The sequence below is a fragment of the Platalea leucorodia genome, assembly GCF_965183815.1.
Source record: "Platalea leucorodia genome assembly, chromosome: 9".
In the NCBI taxonomy this organism is placed as follows: domain Eukaryota; kingdom Metazoa; phylum Chordata; class Aves; order Pelecaniformes; family Threskiornithidae; genus Platalea; species Platalea leucorodia.
The window spans coordinates 3,041,642-3,060,753 of NC_138831.1; the positions used below are offsets into that span (position 1 = coordinate 3,041,642).

Genomic DNA, 19,112 nt, shown 5'->3' on the forward strand with positions numbered 1-19,112 from the left:
GAGAGATACTTGTGTTGGGTACAATAGTTTTATAATGCGCCTATTGTCATGGGAAACCCGGTGCGCTCACTGTATCTTTACAGGCGGTGTGAAAGAAGGGATGCTGAGGACTACTCAGACAGAGAAGGGTGGGCAAAAGCTACTAAGGATAAGCACGTGTTGAGCTATATTTCAGATCCTCGAGGAACATAAAGATGGAAGCAGTGGTGAGGGGGAACCCTCTCCTTTCAGTTCCTAATGCTTCCCATCTGCCATGGAAGTAGTCCTGCTGGAAAAGCCCTAGGCAGTAGGCTTGTAGCAAATATTCACAGTGTAAAGCTTGCCAATACTGCAAGCAGGTTTACCCTGCGCTGTGCCCCACGGTCCTGTCGGCTGGTGGTCCAGATCACAGGCTTAGCTGGAGCACTCCACAGCTGCCTTCCAGCCAAAGCACTGCTTTTTCTTCTTGTGGAAACCAGAGTTGTGGGAGAGGATGAGAGAGATGTTGCACAGCTAAGGCTCGGTCAGATGGACATTGAAAAGCTCACCTCCAAGGTTGAGCTGCAAAATACACTGCAGCACAGCAGCCGACCGAGGTGGCAACTCGATCGGAGTCAAGGCAGCACGGCAAATCCTAGGACAGCTTACCCTGCTTCTCGTCTAGCTCAGGTGTCTCTGTCCTGCCTTTGCTCTCCGCCTGCGTGCAAAATGAAGAGTACGTAGATATGGAGTGCAGATGCTAATGCTTGCCTTCCGTGCATCAGACTTGATTTGGTTGGGGAATGGAAAAAGATAAGGGAAATAAAACCCTTCGGGCTGCCTTGCTGTGGGAAGTCTGTTCTCAGGGCAAGGAAGCTGCTTTGTTGAGTAGGAATCTGCGGGGTGAACTCAGGGGTGCTTCCCGTGCGTGTTTGTTCGGCGAGGGGAACATTTGCTTTACATGTCACTGACAATACGGGCACAGTCTGTTGACTTTTCCAGATGTTGATTGTCCTGCTTTGAAGCTTCTTCCTGTTGTTTTACTTGTTTGTGTGTCTGAATGGTGGATTAGCTGCACTGCTTGTTAAACAAATAATTAAACACTGAGAGCTTTGAAATCCAGTATGTTTAATTAATGAGCTTTGCTCACTTGATGAAAAGGATGTGTACTTGATTCATTACAAAACAAGTATCGTTTTTTCCGTAGTGAACTGTTATGACAATTTGAAGTGTTTACTAGTTCATTAGTATTTTTTTTTTTCATGAAACCTTAAAAAAACACCCAAGCAGAAAATCAAGGCTTCACACAACATTTGCTATGTAAACCCATTATTAGTGTCGTCTTGTGTATTGTCTCACCCACATTCTCCATCTATGTGCTTTCTCCCATCTCCTCCTCTGCAAAACTGTGCTGCCTTACAGTCTGGGATTAGAGGTAATTATTACTTTTAGATCTTGCAGTGCCTTGGACCAAGGTCTGTGATGATGCCCTGCAGTGCTGGGTGCTGTACAAGTGCAAAAAAAGCAGTCCTTGCTCAGACGAGTTTCAGTAGATCTCATACATACAGGCATCAGCCGTAATGCCTTGTGACACCGCTTAATTAACTGCTGCACTGACTTCCAAAACTGAAACACTCCTGAAAACTGTATCCACTGCTTCATCTTGCGCTTCAGGTATAAGTTTTACCTCCATTCTGAATGCATTTCGTGTGGGGCAGGGAGGAAAGCAGGGGCAGACAAGGGTCGCTGTCTCCCAGTCTATGGGGGTTGGGTATTAAAATGAGCCGCTGAAGTGGTCCCTTCCCATAGCAGTGGGATTGCAGGGCAGGTTGTGGACCACCACAGCGAGGTCCCCACCTGAGCAAGCTGCCACAAGCTCAGGAAGATTGCCGGAGAGGGATTAGGTTGGCACATTTGCACCTTGCGCACCAGAAGAGCCATCCAAATTTCTGTCACTGGCATCTCCCTCCTGCGGGCTGGAGACCCAGCCTTGCTCCTCCGTGTGGGCCACCTGCAGAGTGAAAGCATCTATGAGAGCTTTTAATTATGTTTTTTTTTCCTAACCCAGACAGTTTAGCAGTAGGGAGGACATACTATTTTCATGTCTCTCATCACCTGCTGGGGAGTGAGAGCAAACAAGGGTGGGGGGTAGCTGGGCTCACTTTCCCGCATGCTGCAGTGTCCAGCACCAGCGAGGAGCCCATCCTGTCCCCAGTTTGGGGCAGAAAACAGAGGCAGAGACCTTCAGAAATAACCCAAATCTTTCAGAAAGCTAATAAACACATAATACTCATGTAAATGCCTCCTTTTCCAAAAGGCATTTAGGTATTTGCTTCAAATGGACTTGTTGGACTTCAATAAGCTTATTGATGAAGGGGGCAGTGAAAGAAGAGGGTCTTCAGCCTGAGTTTGGCGTGGGCTCTAACAAAAATCCTTCCTTTGCACACCACTGCCTGCGCTGTAACATGCTGCTGCCTGCTGCTACTGCGGAGCCAGTGCTGAAGCATTAAAATCACCTTTTCTGGCCTCCAATGGCTCCTTTGGGAGTTGAATCACACCCATGCTCCAGCTTATTAAATCCGACACTGCAGCACCGAGCCTTGCCAATGGCCCCCTCCGACAGAAGTGAGAAGTGTCCTTTCGATGTGGGACTCTGCGGTACAGGAGCGGCTCCTGGGCTGTGCCTGGTGAATCATTGACTCCGCAGTGGTGCCAGTCCTCACCTTTAGCTACTTCTGAAAACTCCTGGTGCTCCTGTGTTAGTGCCATTGCAATTCCGAATGTATTTAAGCTCAGGGAGTAGTAAGCCTGGAGTGCCTGACCATCCCCTAATTCTCCTTCTTCTTGGTTCTCCCACTTCAAAATCTTGGAGTTCCATATCTAGCGAGGAAAACAAACACGGAGTGTGATGGATCCTGAGGCAGGAGTCAAGCCCTGCATTCCTCCCGATTGTTTCTACCATCATTGGGGTAGAGAGAGCATTTCACTCCACAGATGCCTGTTGATAGTGTCCTCACTACAATACAAATGGATCCAAACCATCCCCTTTTCCCCAAAGTTGGAAACCTCAAAATATGTGAAAAGTCAAGATCCAGATTCTGCTTGGAGAATTACTGCTCCCCAGGCAGATTTCTCATGTCCTCTCTCTCTGTTTTATGGCTTTCCCATAATAAATAGGGAGCAAAGGCTGGAAAAACAACATAGCCCATAATTTCTGCTCTCCCATGACTGTAAGCTTTAAGGAACACCACTGAAATCGGTAAATTTACAGCAGGATAGCTAAAGTCAACATCTGACCCTGCATTCGCCTGTCACCTCATCTTCCATAGCAAAACGTTCCTGCGGAAGCTCTGAAGAGCGATTCGGTCCACACCTGAGCGTGCAGGGTCGGGCTGTGCCTTTGTCAGGAGGGTTTGGCACTAGGAAAGAGAAAGAAATACGTACAGTGTGCGGCTTATATAAAAGTTGGTGTTTAGAATAAAAATTGTGCAAATATCTGAGGGTGGACAAGGTGTGCTGCCGCGCTCACCCATCCCCGCGGTGCCTCAGAGGGCTGGGTGCTAATGCACCCTAGGGTGTGCGGAGGCAGGCGCTGCCAGGCTCTCCTCTTTGCCTGATGTTCTGTTGGTCTTATTTAGTGTATTTAAGGATGGATTGCTTCGGCTATGATGTGGCCCCACAGCCCCAGCAAACATGCGTCAAACATCCCCGGCAAGGCACGGCAGAGCGGCAGGTGAAGCACCCATCACGGCTCCCACTGGAAGGAATCTGCCCAGCGAGCCCAGAGCTGGGGTGCTCCTTTCTCCAGGCAGTTCCCATTTGGCCGTTACTGAAGGGAAGGGAGTGTCGAGTTGCACTGTGCTTTTTATTTACATTTTTTTCAGCATATCTCCAATCTGACCAGGATGTCACATTTTTTGAGGCGTGTGATCCAATGCCAGCTGAAGATTCTGGCTGCTTTGGAGTGGTTTTCAAAAGCAAGCCCCGCAGCACAAGAGGATATGGGATTTGAGGAATGCAGGGACTTGTCGAAGTATGCATTTGCAGGACCACAGGCTCCATTACTCAGGCACAGTGATACCTAAATGATGATAACGCACTCCCCAGAGCCCTCACACCCTCAAATATTTCATCGCTGAACCCTCAGCTTTGTCTTCCTGCGCAGCCAGTCAGTATTCTTCCTTCCAGAGAGGTGCGTAGCTTTGGAGGATCTATAATCTTAGGTGAAATCATGCTCTGAAGTCATGCTTTCTGACAGGATTGACTGATCATGAGTTACTGTTGTTGTCTCTACGGTGGTAGAGTTGCAGTCTGAGCAAGCTCATGCAGAAAATACAGAGGGCAGAATTTAATAGCTATTACGTATTGGGCCAGGTCATTGCAGCTTTTATTCAGACTTTGTTTGAGCAAAGTATGTTATTTTGCAGTGGTGTGCTTGGTTGGAAATGGAGGCTTAGACCTCCTGATTCTAGATTTGCAATTTGAAAAGGTGTGGTTTGCATTCTTGTTTTGAAAGGCTCGCATCTAGGAAAGGGTGCCCACAATTATCTCAGTACACGCAGCCCAAAATGGCCCATCACTGAGCCACTGCACATACACAATACTAGCAGTGAACCACGCAAGCTGGATGTGAAGCCAGATAGATAGGAAACCTATTCAACAGGTTTTGAAAACCAAGCGTGTCATGTGGATGTGCACTGGCAGTCACAGCTCTTTGCAGATGAGCATCTCATGGTTATAACCTCACATTGCCCTGTTGAAACCAGGGGCCCCCATTGAAACCAGGGGCCGCAGAGGGAGCGTTGTGATGAGGAACTCGTGGAGCTGTGATTCTCGTGACACGTCTCTGCTGACAGCCTCTGGTTAGTTCCAGTTCCCAGGCACCAGCAGTTCCCCTCCTCCTGCACCCAGTGTCTTGCCACTGGCACTGTGGAACCGCTATGTCAGATTCATTCCCAGCAAAACCCAAAGCAAATAGCTTTACATCGAGGATGAACCTGACCTTCATTCTTAATAGCTCTAAAGGCAAACGATCAGAGAAAAACACGTCAATATTCTTGACTGTATCGATGTTTGGCTGTGCACATCTTCCATCTAATAGAAGAGGTCTTAGTTCCTCACCCTGAAGCTTTCTCAACTGGGAGTGTCAAACTTGCAATAAACTCATTCTCTGGGGGAGTAAGTTCAGTTTCTTGGAGGGGAAGAGAGAAAAATAGTAAAATAAAAGAACACAACCTAGCGATGCCAGCTGGCTAGCCTTGCGCAAGGGACAGGGATAGTATCAAAGCAAAGACTTGCATGGCCTTCCTTTACCATACATGCAGACAAACTGCTCCTCAAGCATTGCTCTGTGCCATCTGAGCGGGGAGCAGTAGTTTAGTAGGTAAAGGCAGGGTCAAAAGGTGGGTTCATTAAGTTGCTAATAAAAAACCCCAAACCCTGCAGAAATCCAATGAGATGCTTGTCACAGCTATTGCACAGGTATTTCTTGGCTTCCACACTCGTAACTCTGACTGTTATGAGCAGTATCATTGTTATGTGGTAGGACCAGGGGATTTTCTCCACACTGAGGACCAAGGAGGCTTTCCAGACCTGCCTCTGTCTCATCCAAAACCAGAGCAAAGCCTCACAACCCCACAACAGGGAGTCGTGGCCCGTATACAGACCTGGGCCACGGGGGCTTGCTGTTTCTGCTTGCTCGGCTGTCTTACACGGACACTGCAGAGAAAGAGATCCTAGAAGCAAGTGCAAGCAGCACCAGAGTAAAAAAGTGGAAGTGCAGAGCTCTGCTAAGACAAAATTTTCCTCTCTCTAGACTATTCAACTCATCTTAACCTGCTAAATTTGAAGTTTAAATATTAGGACCTTGTTTGATGTCCACGAAGTGAGTGGACTGGACATGTATAAAAGTTGGGAAAAGCTCCCTTTCCATCTGTAATAAAAGTCAGTTTGAAGTTAATAGGACCACTAGCCACACACATGGCTTCACTTCTGTAGATCATTGCAACTTGTATTTTAATTGGCTCCTCGATTTGTTTCTGGTCACTGATCCACGGAGAATGCTTGCTATATCATATTTTGGCAGGAATTGGAGCGTGTGCATGGAAAGCAGAACCGGAATATGTTCTTTATAATTGACCAGCATGACACCTATGGGTTTATCTGGCAGACAGTGTGGCCGATTGCAGTGTTCACTGCCAAGAGACCCAGCTCTGGCGAGCACCTGGCGGGATGAAAGAAGAGCAAGTTTGGGGTTCAGTTTTTCTTAGATAGAGTATATTCAGTCCAGCTTTTTATGAGAAGTTCTGCCTGATTTGGAAGGTGATTTTTTGGATGGCTTGCAAGAAAATTAAGTTCAGACGTACTGATTTCTTCTGGTATGACTATTGCCAGCAGATCTAACTGAAAAGCCTTTACCTTTCTGGCCGGGTAGGCAATGCTTTGCTTTGCTGATCACTAGAGGGGGTGCCACCCAGCAGGCAAACAAGTACCAGGCACTTCACATCCTTTGACAAGGCATTGCCCCTCTGTGCCTTTAAATCTGCCTAAGTGCCCACTGGAGAAGGCCTAGGGAGACACACAGCAGCAGGGAGATGTTGTTTGAGACTCCCTATACCCTATTCTGTATGGGTGGGATGTGTTTTCCCCTTCCCAGTTTTCCTTAACAACCTGCCTGGAACAGAAACAAGCAAGGAGACTGTTTTTAAGGAAGAATCCTATTTGTGATAGGTAATAACATGTATGGGTGGTCAGGTAAACATGCGAACTGCTTCCCCAAGGTGGTATTAATTTCAAGGCTTTGCAAGCTCAAAATTGCCTGGGACTGCGTTTGTGGTGATGCTGGCTCCACCTCTGCCAGGGATGCCTCTGTTCCCATGGCAACTCACCATCTCCCGTTTTAGTCTTTCCCTTCCCGTTGATCAGAAGAGATAATTCCCAGATACAGAATGAGCTAACAGCATCCAGGTGCAGTACAGTTTTCATTAACGCTTGTTTAGGAGACCCATGCCACTTGCTGCTTCCCCGCTGCAGGCTCTTGCAACCACCATCACTTGGCCTCCTCTGCTGAGAGCGCTTCACCTCATAGCAGGGAAGGTTTCCAGCCCACCGATGCTCCAGGGGAGCGGTGAGAAAAGGCAGGACTCCGCAAAGCTCATGCGTACCCAGGCACTGGAAAAGGCTGTGTCCACAGCCCGTTAAGTTTATAGCGACTATATCTAGTCTTCGGAATTCTTCTGTTTCTTGCCAAGACTCTGCACAGCAGTTGGCTCAGTACAGTCAGCCATCAGGCCCCAGCAGCTATGATCCCTGGGGCAAAAACTGGTTTCCGAGGATGCAGTGACCTCCCATCCCTACAGCAAGGCAGGACAGCCCTTCTGCCCTCCTCACCCTGGTGTTTAAGGCTGCGAGATCAGTACTCTCAGTTTTGAAGAGCAGGTAGAAACACAGGGGAATATGATTTTTTTTTAACCAGATCATGGACAGTATGGCACTTTTAAAATTGTTCTCTGCAGCTTTCTATTTCTGCAGTACACTTTCTGTTGAGAGATGACTGCAGGAGAAGGTTAAGTTAGGACAGTAACAGTCTAACAGGCATGTTTCTGCTGAAGCCTTTCTCGATTGCAACCACTGCTTCAAATGACTTACATGCATGCTCTCCTTTTCCCCTACAGTTGGCCATGGACAGAGCGAGGGTGATCGTATGGTTGTCTCAGATTTCCACGTCTTCATCAGGGACAGCTTGCAGCACATTGATCTCATGAAGAAAGAGCACCCCGAGCTGCCCATTCTCATTCTGGGGCACTCCATGGTAAGCACCAGCCCCTACCTCTCCCGGCAGCACCCAGGACACGTGCCACAGCAGGAAAAACAAAACTGCAAGCAACCTTCCCTTCCACTTCATTCACTGACTGAGTTGCCAGCATGCCTTACCCCACAAGATCTGTCTTGAGTATAGTCAGTCCTTAACTTTTCCACCCGGATCATGGCCCTGATTAGTGCCATTTGCAGCAACGGGCCTGTTTTTTAATAGGACCATTCATTCACACCGAGTACCTGATAAGTCCCACCACCTCCCTGCAGCATTGGGCTTCCCCTTCCATTTTAACCAGTAACCAGGAGGTTAAGCCCTCCAGAGCTTTGCGAGCGGCTAGGGGATGAAGCACGAAAATACCCTGTAGCCTCATGCTGTTAAACAACCTAACAGGAAAATGTACCAGGGATTAGGGCTTCAAAAACAAAGGCACTGATTTGGTGAACAGATCTGAAGTCTGATTCTGACAGCACGGGCCAAATCCCTTTATTCAAGCTAGCAATATTCCCACTGATGTCATTGATCTGCTCTCCCTGCCTTCCCAGAGGAGATGAAAATGAATAAGTACTTTGGGATTCAGGCCATGCTCAGATAAACAAGTGTCCTTGCATAAGAAGGCGCGGCATGCTCTGAAGTGCTCGCTGCGCTCCAAAGCCACTGTAACAAGGAGCTAATTTCCCAGTGAGGTCTTTGAGATGCTTCTCGCTGCTGCTCCATTTAACAAGCCCCTGGTTCTCCGGCAGCGTGGAAGTTCACCAAATATTTCCCTTGGCAACTAATCCTCTGCAAACTTTCCCGAGCAAGGCGGCCAGGTCCCTTCTGTCCCCCACCCCTCACGCCATCCGCCGCAGTCCTCATGCAGGAGGGCTGGCGTTCAGCCCTGAACCGTGGGCTGGGTGTTCGCTGTCAGGCCCTGGGCACAGCGCTGCGGGGCTGGAGGGGCTGGGGACACTGAAGAGGAGAATATTTAACTTCCAGTAATTAGGGAGGATTTTCGCTTGCCGGATGGCAGCATTGCGTTGCCCAGGTTACCAGTGCCACAAGCATGGAGCGAGCCCGGCTTCACGGCATCTTCCCGACGCAGCACCAGTCTGTCACACTGATAGGACCTCAACTTATTTTTCAAGTCCCACCTGAACTACCACTTCAGACATTTTCTTCTTATTCTGTTTAACCGAGGAGGACGCAAGGCACCCTAGGGAGCTGAGGGACATTGCACGGAGTGGAGTTCAGTGTGACCTGAGGGTTTACAGCATGAGAGCAGAAACCAGGTCTCTGCTCCCCCACAAAACACAGACACTTCCAGTGCCCCTGCTCCTCCAGCCTTCCCCGCTGACCACACTGCACTCTCACGGGGGCAGAAATAATTTGCGTGTTTGGACTAAAACCCTTCCAGTAACAGGATTACTATACAAACGAGATGTCGACACCTGTATTAAGCTGTGGGCTGTTATTTTGCATTGCAGGGGGGAGCCATCTCCATTCTGACAGCTAGTGAGAGACCCAGTGAGTTCTCAGGCATGCTGTTAATCTCTCCTTTAGTGGTAGCCAGCCCAGAAGTCGCCACTCCCATCAAGGTAAGAGCAAACCTGCGTTGCACCTAGTCACCTCGCTCTTCCGCTGAAGGAAACGCGTTAAGACCTCTAGCTTTAAAATGCAAAACCCCGCTGAGATCTGTGCCACCTGGATGCCAGTCAGTGCTTCTCTTCTAAGTGCCTCCCCCACAGTCCCACCTACTTTTCAGCGGGGAAGTGAATCCTGAGCTCGTCCAGAAGAACTTATTTAAATGAGAGTCGGAGAACGATGCTACCTCGGGAGGTGGTAGCAGACTGTGCTTTCTTCACCTCACCCTGCGGCAGCCCACACAGTGCCATCCTTTCCCGTCCTCTCCTACAGTTTTCTTCCTGACTCGTACAGAGTCTGGTACAGTTGCAACACGGGCTGCTGGCTAAGTCAGGCCAGGGTTATTTTTGGTGTTTGGGGGATGACCAATTTCTAAACAAAACTAGAGCTCTTGAGTCCCAGGAATCCTTCATGAGCCTCAAAGGCGGCTTCCAGCTAAAGCATCGCTGCCCCAGCAGCATCCCATTTGGCTTGATACTGAGGCTGGTTGTTGTCCAGACCATCTCCTTCAGTTTGCAGTTAGGCTTTACCCCCGCTTCCATTCACACCTCCCTTCCAGAGCTATTTCTGATCCAAATTTGCACTGCCCGCCCTGCCCTTCCCCAGGGAGGCTCTGCAAGGCAGCTGGCCCTCAGCTCTCCCCTCCTGTCTGAATTTTTAAAAGAATAAACAACAATCCTAAAACAAGCTGGAAGCAACGGGAAGGACCAGCAAAGCCAGCAGGAACGACAGACCATCTCATTCCCACAGGACTCGTTCCTTTATCCTTTCTCCCTAGACTCTTCTCCTAGGGCTAGCTGCTTCTTTTAATCTACTTCTAAGCTATTTCTCCTGGCTTTTTTTCTTCTAGGAGAAAGGAAACAGATTGCCTCAGCTTTCAGTATAATCCTGTTCCACCTTCTGCCGTAGCGAAAGCCATCTACTGACCCCACAAATGATTACAAGCACCAAAGGGTGCTTTTTAATCACCTCACTCTGCCGCTGAAGGAAACGCATTAAGACCTCTAGCCTTAAAACGCAAAACCCTGCTGAGATCTGCACCACCTGGATGCCAGTCGATATTTTCCTTCTAAGGGCCTCCCCCACAGTCACACCTACTTTTCAGAGGAGAAGCAAATCCTGAAGTCATCCAGTCCAAGAAAACTTATTTAAGTAGGAGTCAGAGCACCATAGGGTGTTTTCAGGAGGCCAGTAGCTGATTCTTCACTGGTGAGGCTATACCTGACTCAGTGTAAGGGTCCCATGAGCACCAGTGCCCCTGTTTTTTCTTACTTTGGAAAGGGAAAAAGAATAAATATTAAGAAAAAAAAAAATAGTATAGGGTCTGAATCTGAGAAACATCGTCAGCCTTCTGTTTCCAGTTGAGTCAAGGAAAATATGGAGAGATTTTCCTTCTTCTAGAGCTATACTTTTTGCTAGATGCTAAACCCTTTCTGAAATAAGGACTCACCCGTTCTGTGGGAACTAGTATTACTGTAGTCTGGTTTCTCGCAGATCTGTACCAGATTGTTGCTTTATTTCAGTGTAGGAAATGCTAAGCTCTAACTGAAGTATTTTGGAGGTGTTTATACAGTCTCTTTCCTAGAGGGTCTCTCGCATGCAGTAATACAAGCACACAGTGAGTTTCTTTCTCTTTCAAATCTCTTGTTGCATCTCAAAACTGATTGATAAAAATTTAATTATTCCTGAAATATCTCTGCTCTGTCAAATTTAGTTGAAAACAATCCTGGAGTTGAAAAGGTATTTTCAAGAGGAAGGAGTGAAAACAGGCAGAGTGTTGCTGCGTGAGCCATGTTTTCCCATAAAGCTGAGCTGAAAACGCTTGTGTGCTTTTTTTTCCTCTGAGAGCCAAAAAACATTTCATTGGGGTTTGTGCCTCTGAGGCATAAAGGCTTTGGTTTTCCCTTGGAACTGCTACGACTTCTCGGCCCTGGGCTGTTTCCCAAGGACCATTGCATTCATCCCTTTGCCGGGGAAGTTTCCAGCTGAGCAAGAATTTACCTTGGCCTAAACAAATGAGGGCTCAAGGCAACAATACCAGTGGGCCAGCTTACACACTGGGTCCTTCAGTCTGTGTTAGAAATACCTTCCCTTGCTGCCGAACCAGCCCTTGGCAGCAGCAGAAACGCAGCGCGTTTGCAGGCTACGTGCAGGAAAATCAAATTCTGCTCTTCGCAGAAACATAATTTCATCAATGCCCTATAAATCCTGTGTCCTGATAGAAGCATCGACCTACTTGTTGCAAATCCAGTAAAGAGGGAGGGATCTTGCTGCCTTGCCCCTTTTCTTCTCAACTAATCTGGACAAAATTTGGCTCTGAATCTTCAACATTTCAAGGGGTGCAAAGAGACGGGAGTCACGTATGCTGGCAAAGAGCAGCGTAAGGGTAAAAGAGTATCATCTCCCACTACATTTCTGCTATTGAAGGCTTTGAAATCGGGTGGGCAGGACAACCCCTTAGGAAATATTCCCTAAAGATTAATCCTATGCTAACCCTCAGCCTATGACTTAAAGACTAAGTACACAATATTCTCTTTTTGCTTTTTGTGTTTTCCGTTTGGCCTCTTGCTGATCTATTGCTTTCCAACCCAACTGGACATCACGTTGTTCCAGTACCTGAGGGTCTCCCAGTCATTCAGGCTGAATCTGCACAGGTAACAGTGCAGAGGACTGTTTTTAAAGATATAGTCAAACTAGAAGAAATTAAAAACTCTTATTTTGGCTTTGCTCTGGGCTGTCCGGCGTAGCAGAGGTGTTAGTCATCAGGTTCAGACAAACGTATATAAGGTGGCTTGGTATCCAGGTATGGAGACACCATATCTGATATCTCCTTGATCATGTCATATCCAATGACATCCCTGATATAATATCTCCCTGATAACACTGTTCAGTTGCTCTCAACCTGGTCTCTTCCACAATGAGCTTCCAGAGACTTTTCAGCTCGGTCAAATGAGCCTGGCTCCCTTAACCAGTTCAAACACAACATTTTTGTTAATCCAGCTCATTGGTAGCTGAAATGAACTAAAGGGCCTTCACACAAGCAGTTTGTCAAGCAGAGATCATGGGAGAGAGAAGTAAGCACATCGAGGTGTGCAGGGAAGAGGGATTGCTCCATTCAAAAGAAAAGTGTCTACACCGCGAAGCACCCATATAGTTAAACTAAAGCAAAAAACATGAAATCAGCTTGAAGTCACACTTCCAGTCAAGAGGCAATGTTCAGCCATCTATTTCAATCGTATTCTGAGATCTTTCTCATAGAGAGGGAAGGGCTGGATTTGAACACCGTTAGTATTTCACATACCTGCGGTGGCCTCGAGCAGCTCTAATAACCACTGCGCTATAGCGTCACCCTCAGCCCCGCCAGTAATATCCCCATCATTCCATCATCCATTTTTGATCATTTGGGAGCTATTCTCCCAAGAACCAACATTGCCACTTTGAACCAACAGGGAGATCAACTTTCATATATCAAATATAGCCAGCACTTCAGCAACATGGCTTTTAATTAAAGTCGGGCATGTCACAAGCTATCACAGTGCTTGGAAAATCAGTCAAGGCCCAGGGGAACCTTCTGAGTTTTTTATTATAACATAGAACTTGATTTTTCTGTCTGTGACCTTTCCTCCAAGAATCATCAAAATCACATCTGAATTTTGAGGGTGTACTACATGTTGGAGGGAATGGAGCATTTCCTGCAGGTCTGAAGACCCTTTGAAGGACGGTGGCAGAGTCCTTTCGCAATCAGTCCGATAGACCAAGGTTACTTCTGTCTGTGCATAAATAAGAGATTTTATGCACACAGGGAGTATATGTATGTGTGTGTAAGTACATCTGACATGTCTACGTACAGGGGCTGGTGCTTCTCTTGTACAGCTGAACACCAGAAATTACTTTCACGGATATCACCAGCCCAGGACGGTACGTGCTGCTGTGCTCGTGGTCAGAAGCCAGCCCTATCTCTGTGGCAGTTTAGCAGTCAGCTTGTGACTCCGTTTGACAAAACTCCAGATACGAGCAAAAAATCCAAGAACGTTTCCAAAGCGTGTCACGGAGGCGAGGTCACCAGTAGGCAGTGGGGTTGGGATGATAAGCATATATCATTCGAACAGAAAAATGGCCATACTGAATCTGACAAAAGCCTGTCTAGCCTGTCTCCCAACAGGGAAGAGCCTGAGAAAGAGCATATATGTAGTTCTCCTTTCCTTGTCACACCTTCCCCGCCTTCAGCATATCGTTAGGCTGGTGTGTTATTGCTCATATGGGAGGAAGATTCAAATTTCTGCTCCTTCAGCAAAATCCCTATTGCAGATCCTTGGGAATATAAACATTCACACATGTACCAAGCAGACACGGAGCGGAATCCCCATCAAACTCACGTCTTTTTCGGGAATTTGAGAGTGTGTCAACTAACTTCCTCCTTCAGCCTAATGTAAAAGTAAGCAAAGCCCCCGTCTTCCAAAAACCCTGCCATCTTTTACTCTTGTGTGTGTCATCTTGGACCTAAATATCTGTGGCCTTAATACCGACATACTGATCTCGTGGCCAATACTCTAAATAGATATTGAGAGAGCATCAGCTAACCTCTCATGCCAAGGTATTTCCTCTTGGATAAGCAGTCTTTAGGCATAAGAGCTTACCCTAGCTCTTAACTCAGGCTCCAATTTTAGGGCAGCCTAATTGCCTTAGTTGTCGTGATAATCTTTGGAAATAGGCACTTGAAGACCGTTATTCGGATGTTAGCGGTGTCCTGGGAGGTGTTTCTCTCACTCCCCATGCTCTGTAAAGGATACCTGGGACAATTACACTTGCTCGAAGTTAAATACCTCAGCTACGTACCTGAAGTTACTTGGCATATGTCTGGGTCATCGTAAGTGGTTTCAAAGAAGCAAAACTGTTCCAGCGCTGTCAGCACGCAGCGTCCGTAACCTGGCCTAGGATTCATGAAGGTGCGTTCCTCGAATCATCACTGCTTGGAGTTAACACAAAACGAAGAAAACCCCATTCCCGCTTGTTTGCATCATAAGGTCATACCTGCATCGGTGTGATAATTAATTCATTAATTGATTAATTTTGCTGGCACAATGGCATAGCCAGTGAGGGGCTCAATATACTGGTAGACAGTGGCAGCGGTTCCCAGTCATACCCACCCCAAGGTACACGCGCGTTCTCAAATCTGCTGTGAGTCTTTACTGCCTTTCACTCCTGGATGACTTCGACTTTGCCCTTGTGTTATTCCTCTAATATCATAATTACTCTGTCATGTATCATCCGAGACGTCAGGGATGGCTTCAGAAGCGATGACATCTCGGCAGGAGCAGAGAACATAGGTGACAGCCTCCCTGCAAGTGTTAGCGGTGAGCAAGAAAGAGCCATAAAACAGACCAACAAACACTAACTGCATGTTTTCTGACTTAATTAAAGACAGCTATCAAAGGTCAGAGCAGAACCCTGGTATCAACGTGCTATCAAAATGAAAGATGTTACCCTTTCCTCTGCCAGTGGTTTTGAGCCGGGGCTGCTGAATGCTTTTGTGTTTCGTTCCCAGGAGACAAGCGAGCAATGGATTTCCTTAGCCACTGCATGCACATTTTGCTGTTGTTTATTTACAGGTTCCCTGGAGAATATGCTTATCAAAAAGAGTGCAGCCTAGGCAACTACTGCAAATTGCACCGAACAGCACTTACGCACACTGCAGCCTGAAATCAAAGCTGTGGCAGCAAGGAAAGGGCAGTAAAACAACAAAACCCAGCCCTTTCGAGGGCTGGAAATGGCTTTTTCCTATCAAAGGGCTTAACCGAGGCCTTTTTAGAAATTAACCTGAGAAGGGGAAACAGGCAAAGTACAACGAAGTGGTGATGTTGATGTGGACGGCCAGCTGACGGCATCTCAGACTAGCACACCCACTCCCCAATCCTGGGAGCCATTTAAACACTTTCTTTTTAAGAGAAATGTTTTAAATATAGGACAGATCTTTCTCCAGTGTCAGTTGATATTTCTCAACTATTTAACTTCTGTGCTGATTCCCATCAGCTCAGGATTTGGCCCTCTATGTTCTCTCTCTTGCTCTAACTGGCTCTTTAACTGCTTGCTTTCCTCTCCCACAGGTTTTTGCAGCGAAAGTGCTCAACTTTGTTCTCCCAAACCTGTCGCTGGGATCGATAGATCCAAATGCAATTTCCCGGAACAAGAAGGAGGTGAGAACCCTAATGTGATTTACAGTCACTGCATAGTCTCTATCTCGTCCCAGAAAAAACAGACCCAAGTGTTTTGCTAGATCATGAGGGCAAGATCTATGCTGGTGTAAAAAGGTGAAACGTCTCTGAAGTCAGTGGAACTGACTGCACATAGCAGAAAACTGGGGGAAATCAGCTGTTCATCCCTTTGGTGCGTCTTGCACCCGCAGCCACTCTGGGTACAAAACACAGAATCACAGAATCACAGAATCATTTAGGTTGGAAAAGATGTTTAAGGTCACCGAGTCCAACCGTAACCCAGCACTGCCAGGCCCACCACTAAACCATGTCCCTAAGCACCACATCTCCCTGGCTTTTAAATCCCTCCAGGGATGGGGACTCAGCCCCTGCCCTGGGCAGCCTGGGCCAGGGCCTGACAGCCCTTTCCGTGAAGAAGTTTTTCCTAATATCCAACCTAAACCTGCCCTGGCGCAGCTTGAGGCTGTTTCCTCTTGTCATAACATAACATAACGTAACGTAACGTAACGTAACGTAACGTAACATAACATAACATAACAGAGACCTGTCCTATGGTTGCGGTGGAAAGCACATGGGAACCATGTTTGTCTCTGCTGCACCACTACCGCTCGTTACAGGAGCAAAAACAACTTCTACAGGTTGCAAACACACTGCTAAAGTCAACTTTTCCACCCCTGCTCTTTGCAGTGAAATTGTATAAACCTAACAGTCCTGGAGATTTGTTTTCCTGCTTGCAAACCAGCATCGTGGTGTGCTGAATGCATTCAAACGGAGGAAAAGAGCATGCTTGCCCCAAAGACCTTGCTACAAGGTCTCCTGGATTACACGCTGGCTCTGCTACAGCCTTTCTGAACAAATGATGTATTCTTGCTGTGCCCGAGAATAATACTTAAATGAGCTGCAATTGAAGCAGCCGTTGTAACAACCCAATCCCAGCTCCACCACTGCGACTGTGCGTGGAGCTGTTCCAGGGTGAAATTTCTGTAGTGTCACCATCGCTTAGGACTCTTCTCCCATTTATTCCCACTCCTAGTAATAACTGTTGCAGCCTGTTCGTGCTGTCACTGGCAAACCCAGGCATCATTGCAACTGCTGCAACAACACGTAACGAGGTTTTTTCCTTCTCGCTGTTGTGGGAGGAGTGAGAGGAGGAGACACGAACTGTAGGTGAGCGAAGGTGCTTTGGCTGGACCCAGAACTTGGTGTGTTTCAGAAATCAACTTGAATGATAGAAAATGGCACCCGAGGGTGTCTCAAAAGCAGGAGAGCTTCGCTGGTGTGGTGGTCAGTTGTTCCTGTGCTCAGCTCACATCTCACTGATGGATGCTGTCATTTTTCCTGCTGTTCATGCAATGGTTCCTATCTTAAGTAGAAGTTAATAAATTGCCTTCCTCTGGGGAGGCAGCTTGACCGGCACTGGAATTGAAGCTGAAAGGATCAGGAGCAAAGCCAACGTCAGCGGCTGTGTGAGTGCAATGTCTTCAGCCTCGGCGCATCCCACCTCTTTGACTCACCCATTCGGTAAACTGGAAAGCAAAGGGTCTCCCAGAATAGCCACAAGGTGCTCAGGGTTGTTTCTTGGCTCTACCAAAGATTTTTTTTGGTCAAATGACTTCTGGTTTACTTATCTGTGAACTGAGCGTAACATTTCACTGGGCTGAAGGCGGAAAGATTCAAGGAGCTGAGAAAAGGAGGACAAAGTAGATCCTAGGAACCTGCCAGGACGAGCATGGAGCGAGCTCATCTGCATCGACTGATGCACCGTATGACATATGTTCTCAAGTACCATATGAGGCTGCACTAAATATCCACTTGGGAAGAAGGCTGATTCCAGTCAAGCTATAGAAACCTGTTCTTAATTACATTCAGCTGCCGTAACTTGTTGCATATAATTCAGAGAAAAGGTTTAAATTCGAGAACTAATTCACTAAAATCACACGGAGGAAAGTTTCCACTTCTGCATTTGTATTTAGAGGATAAAAGCAATCAGTGCTCTGGAGGAGGAGAGGAATTTGGGAGTGTTACCCCCTACCTGAAGAGCGAACATGGCCGGGACGCGTGGGTCTTTGCCTGCTTGTGCACTGATTTGTTGTGCGGCACTTGAACGCTGTGCTGCAGCTGGTCCTTAAGGGTAGCAGCTGTAAATAACGCCTGCCTCCGACAGTTGGATCCTCTGCTGGAAGACGCTAGTGCTGCACTAAATAACTTTACAGGAGAAAAGTGCTGATGTGGGGACATCCCAAATAATAATGCATTTAGAAAAGTGTCAGCGAGCTCCCTTAACTCGGTGCACGGTATTGACTGACCATTTCGATGCTGGGATGATGTTAGGAATCACCACAGCAACCACTGGACATAGTGTATAATAAATGCTATTGTGCCGTCTTTCTACCCAAATATTCGCTGCTGCTCCCACTTCTCTATGATGCTCCAAGTCTCAAGAGCTTCCTTTGAGCGTTGTTGTTTTTCCTCTGCCCTTTCCCTTTCCATGGAGCAAGGGGAAGCCTTTTGCAGCGTTTGAAAACATAGGTCTGCTTCCTTAGAGTCTGCTTATAACGGAGTAGTCTTCAAAACGAGACAAGAAGCCCTCCTTGCTGCGCTGCCTGCACACCTGCAAGCGAACACGCAGCTGACGTAGCAGCTGCGGATTGCGATGTAAAGCGCTTTCCCAACCATCTTCAAACACCAGGATTCGAGGCTGCAGGCACTTACTGAAGACAACGCCGCATCTCGGTCCTCTGGCTGCCTCTCACGCACCCTCCACCCTCCTTTTGGACTCAAGACACGCAGCTTCAAAGCACACAATGTGCTAGAAACATCCATTATTTATGTGTTAAACATATTCTCCTGCCAGACCAACTTTCTATTCTCTAGAAATATTTTTGGGACATCATCCAAGAATTTCCTGATGAGTTTGTATTCCCAGCAGGCTGTTCTCAGGGTGTAGGGACTGAAACACAGGACGGTATGGAGATGTTTGTTTGATCTGCTTGTTATATCAAATGCAAGAGACACAAAAGAGAGCAAGAAGCAACCTTAAAAACCCGGTCTTGTTATTCCAAGGAGGAATAACATCACAGGGGCAGGCACCTCTTTACCCCATTGATCTTTGTTAGCTGTCATTTAATTCAGTGGAATAGTCCCACTGACCTAAGTCTTGTTCCTGAAGAGTCCGCATAGGATGAGGCTGTAATTACCTTATAATGAATTTATCGCTCCGCACAATGCAAAGGGAAGATACAGACCTCTAAGCAGGGGAAGATAATGCAGCAGGAGCCCTGATGGTGGCTTCTGTCTTAGCATTACAGAAAGAGAAAAAAGAGCTGTTGTGACGGGCTGCGCCGAGCCTTCGCTGGGCCGTGGCCGGAGGCTGTCGCGGGCTCTCCTGGGGACACCCTCGCTCGCTTGTCCCCGCTGTCCCAGAGCTCGGCGCGCCGACGGGAGCTCTGGGCTTGCAGGGTTTGCAGTTTCTAGCTTGCAGAGTATACAGCCCATTGCCTGTCTTG

The 19,112-nt window shown here is 47.4% G+C and overlaps 1 protein-coding gene across 1 annotated transcript in view; it reads left to right on the plus strand.

The window, feature by feature from the left end:
* Window positions 1-19,112, plus strand: part of MGLL (monoglyceride lipase) — a 67,473-nt gene that overhangs the window by 40,673 nt on the left and 7,688 nt on the right. Inside the window, exons 4-6 of the mRNA XM_082322452.1 lie at window positions 7,632-7,768; window positions 9,238-9,348; window positions 15,499-15,588. Of these exons, the coding sequence (XP_082178578.1) occupies window positions 7,632-7,768; window positions 9,238-9,348; window positions 15,499-15,588 (338 nt within the window). The remainder of the gene's footprint in view (window positions 1-7,631; window positions 7,769-9,237; window positions 9,349-15,498; window positions 15,589-19,112) is intronic.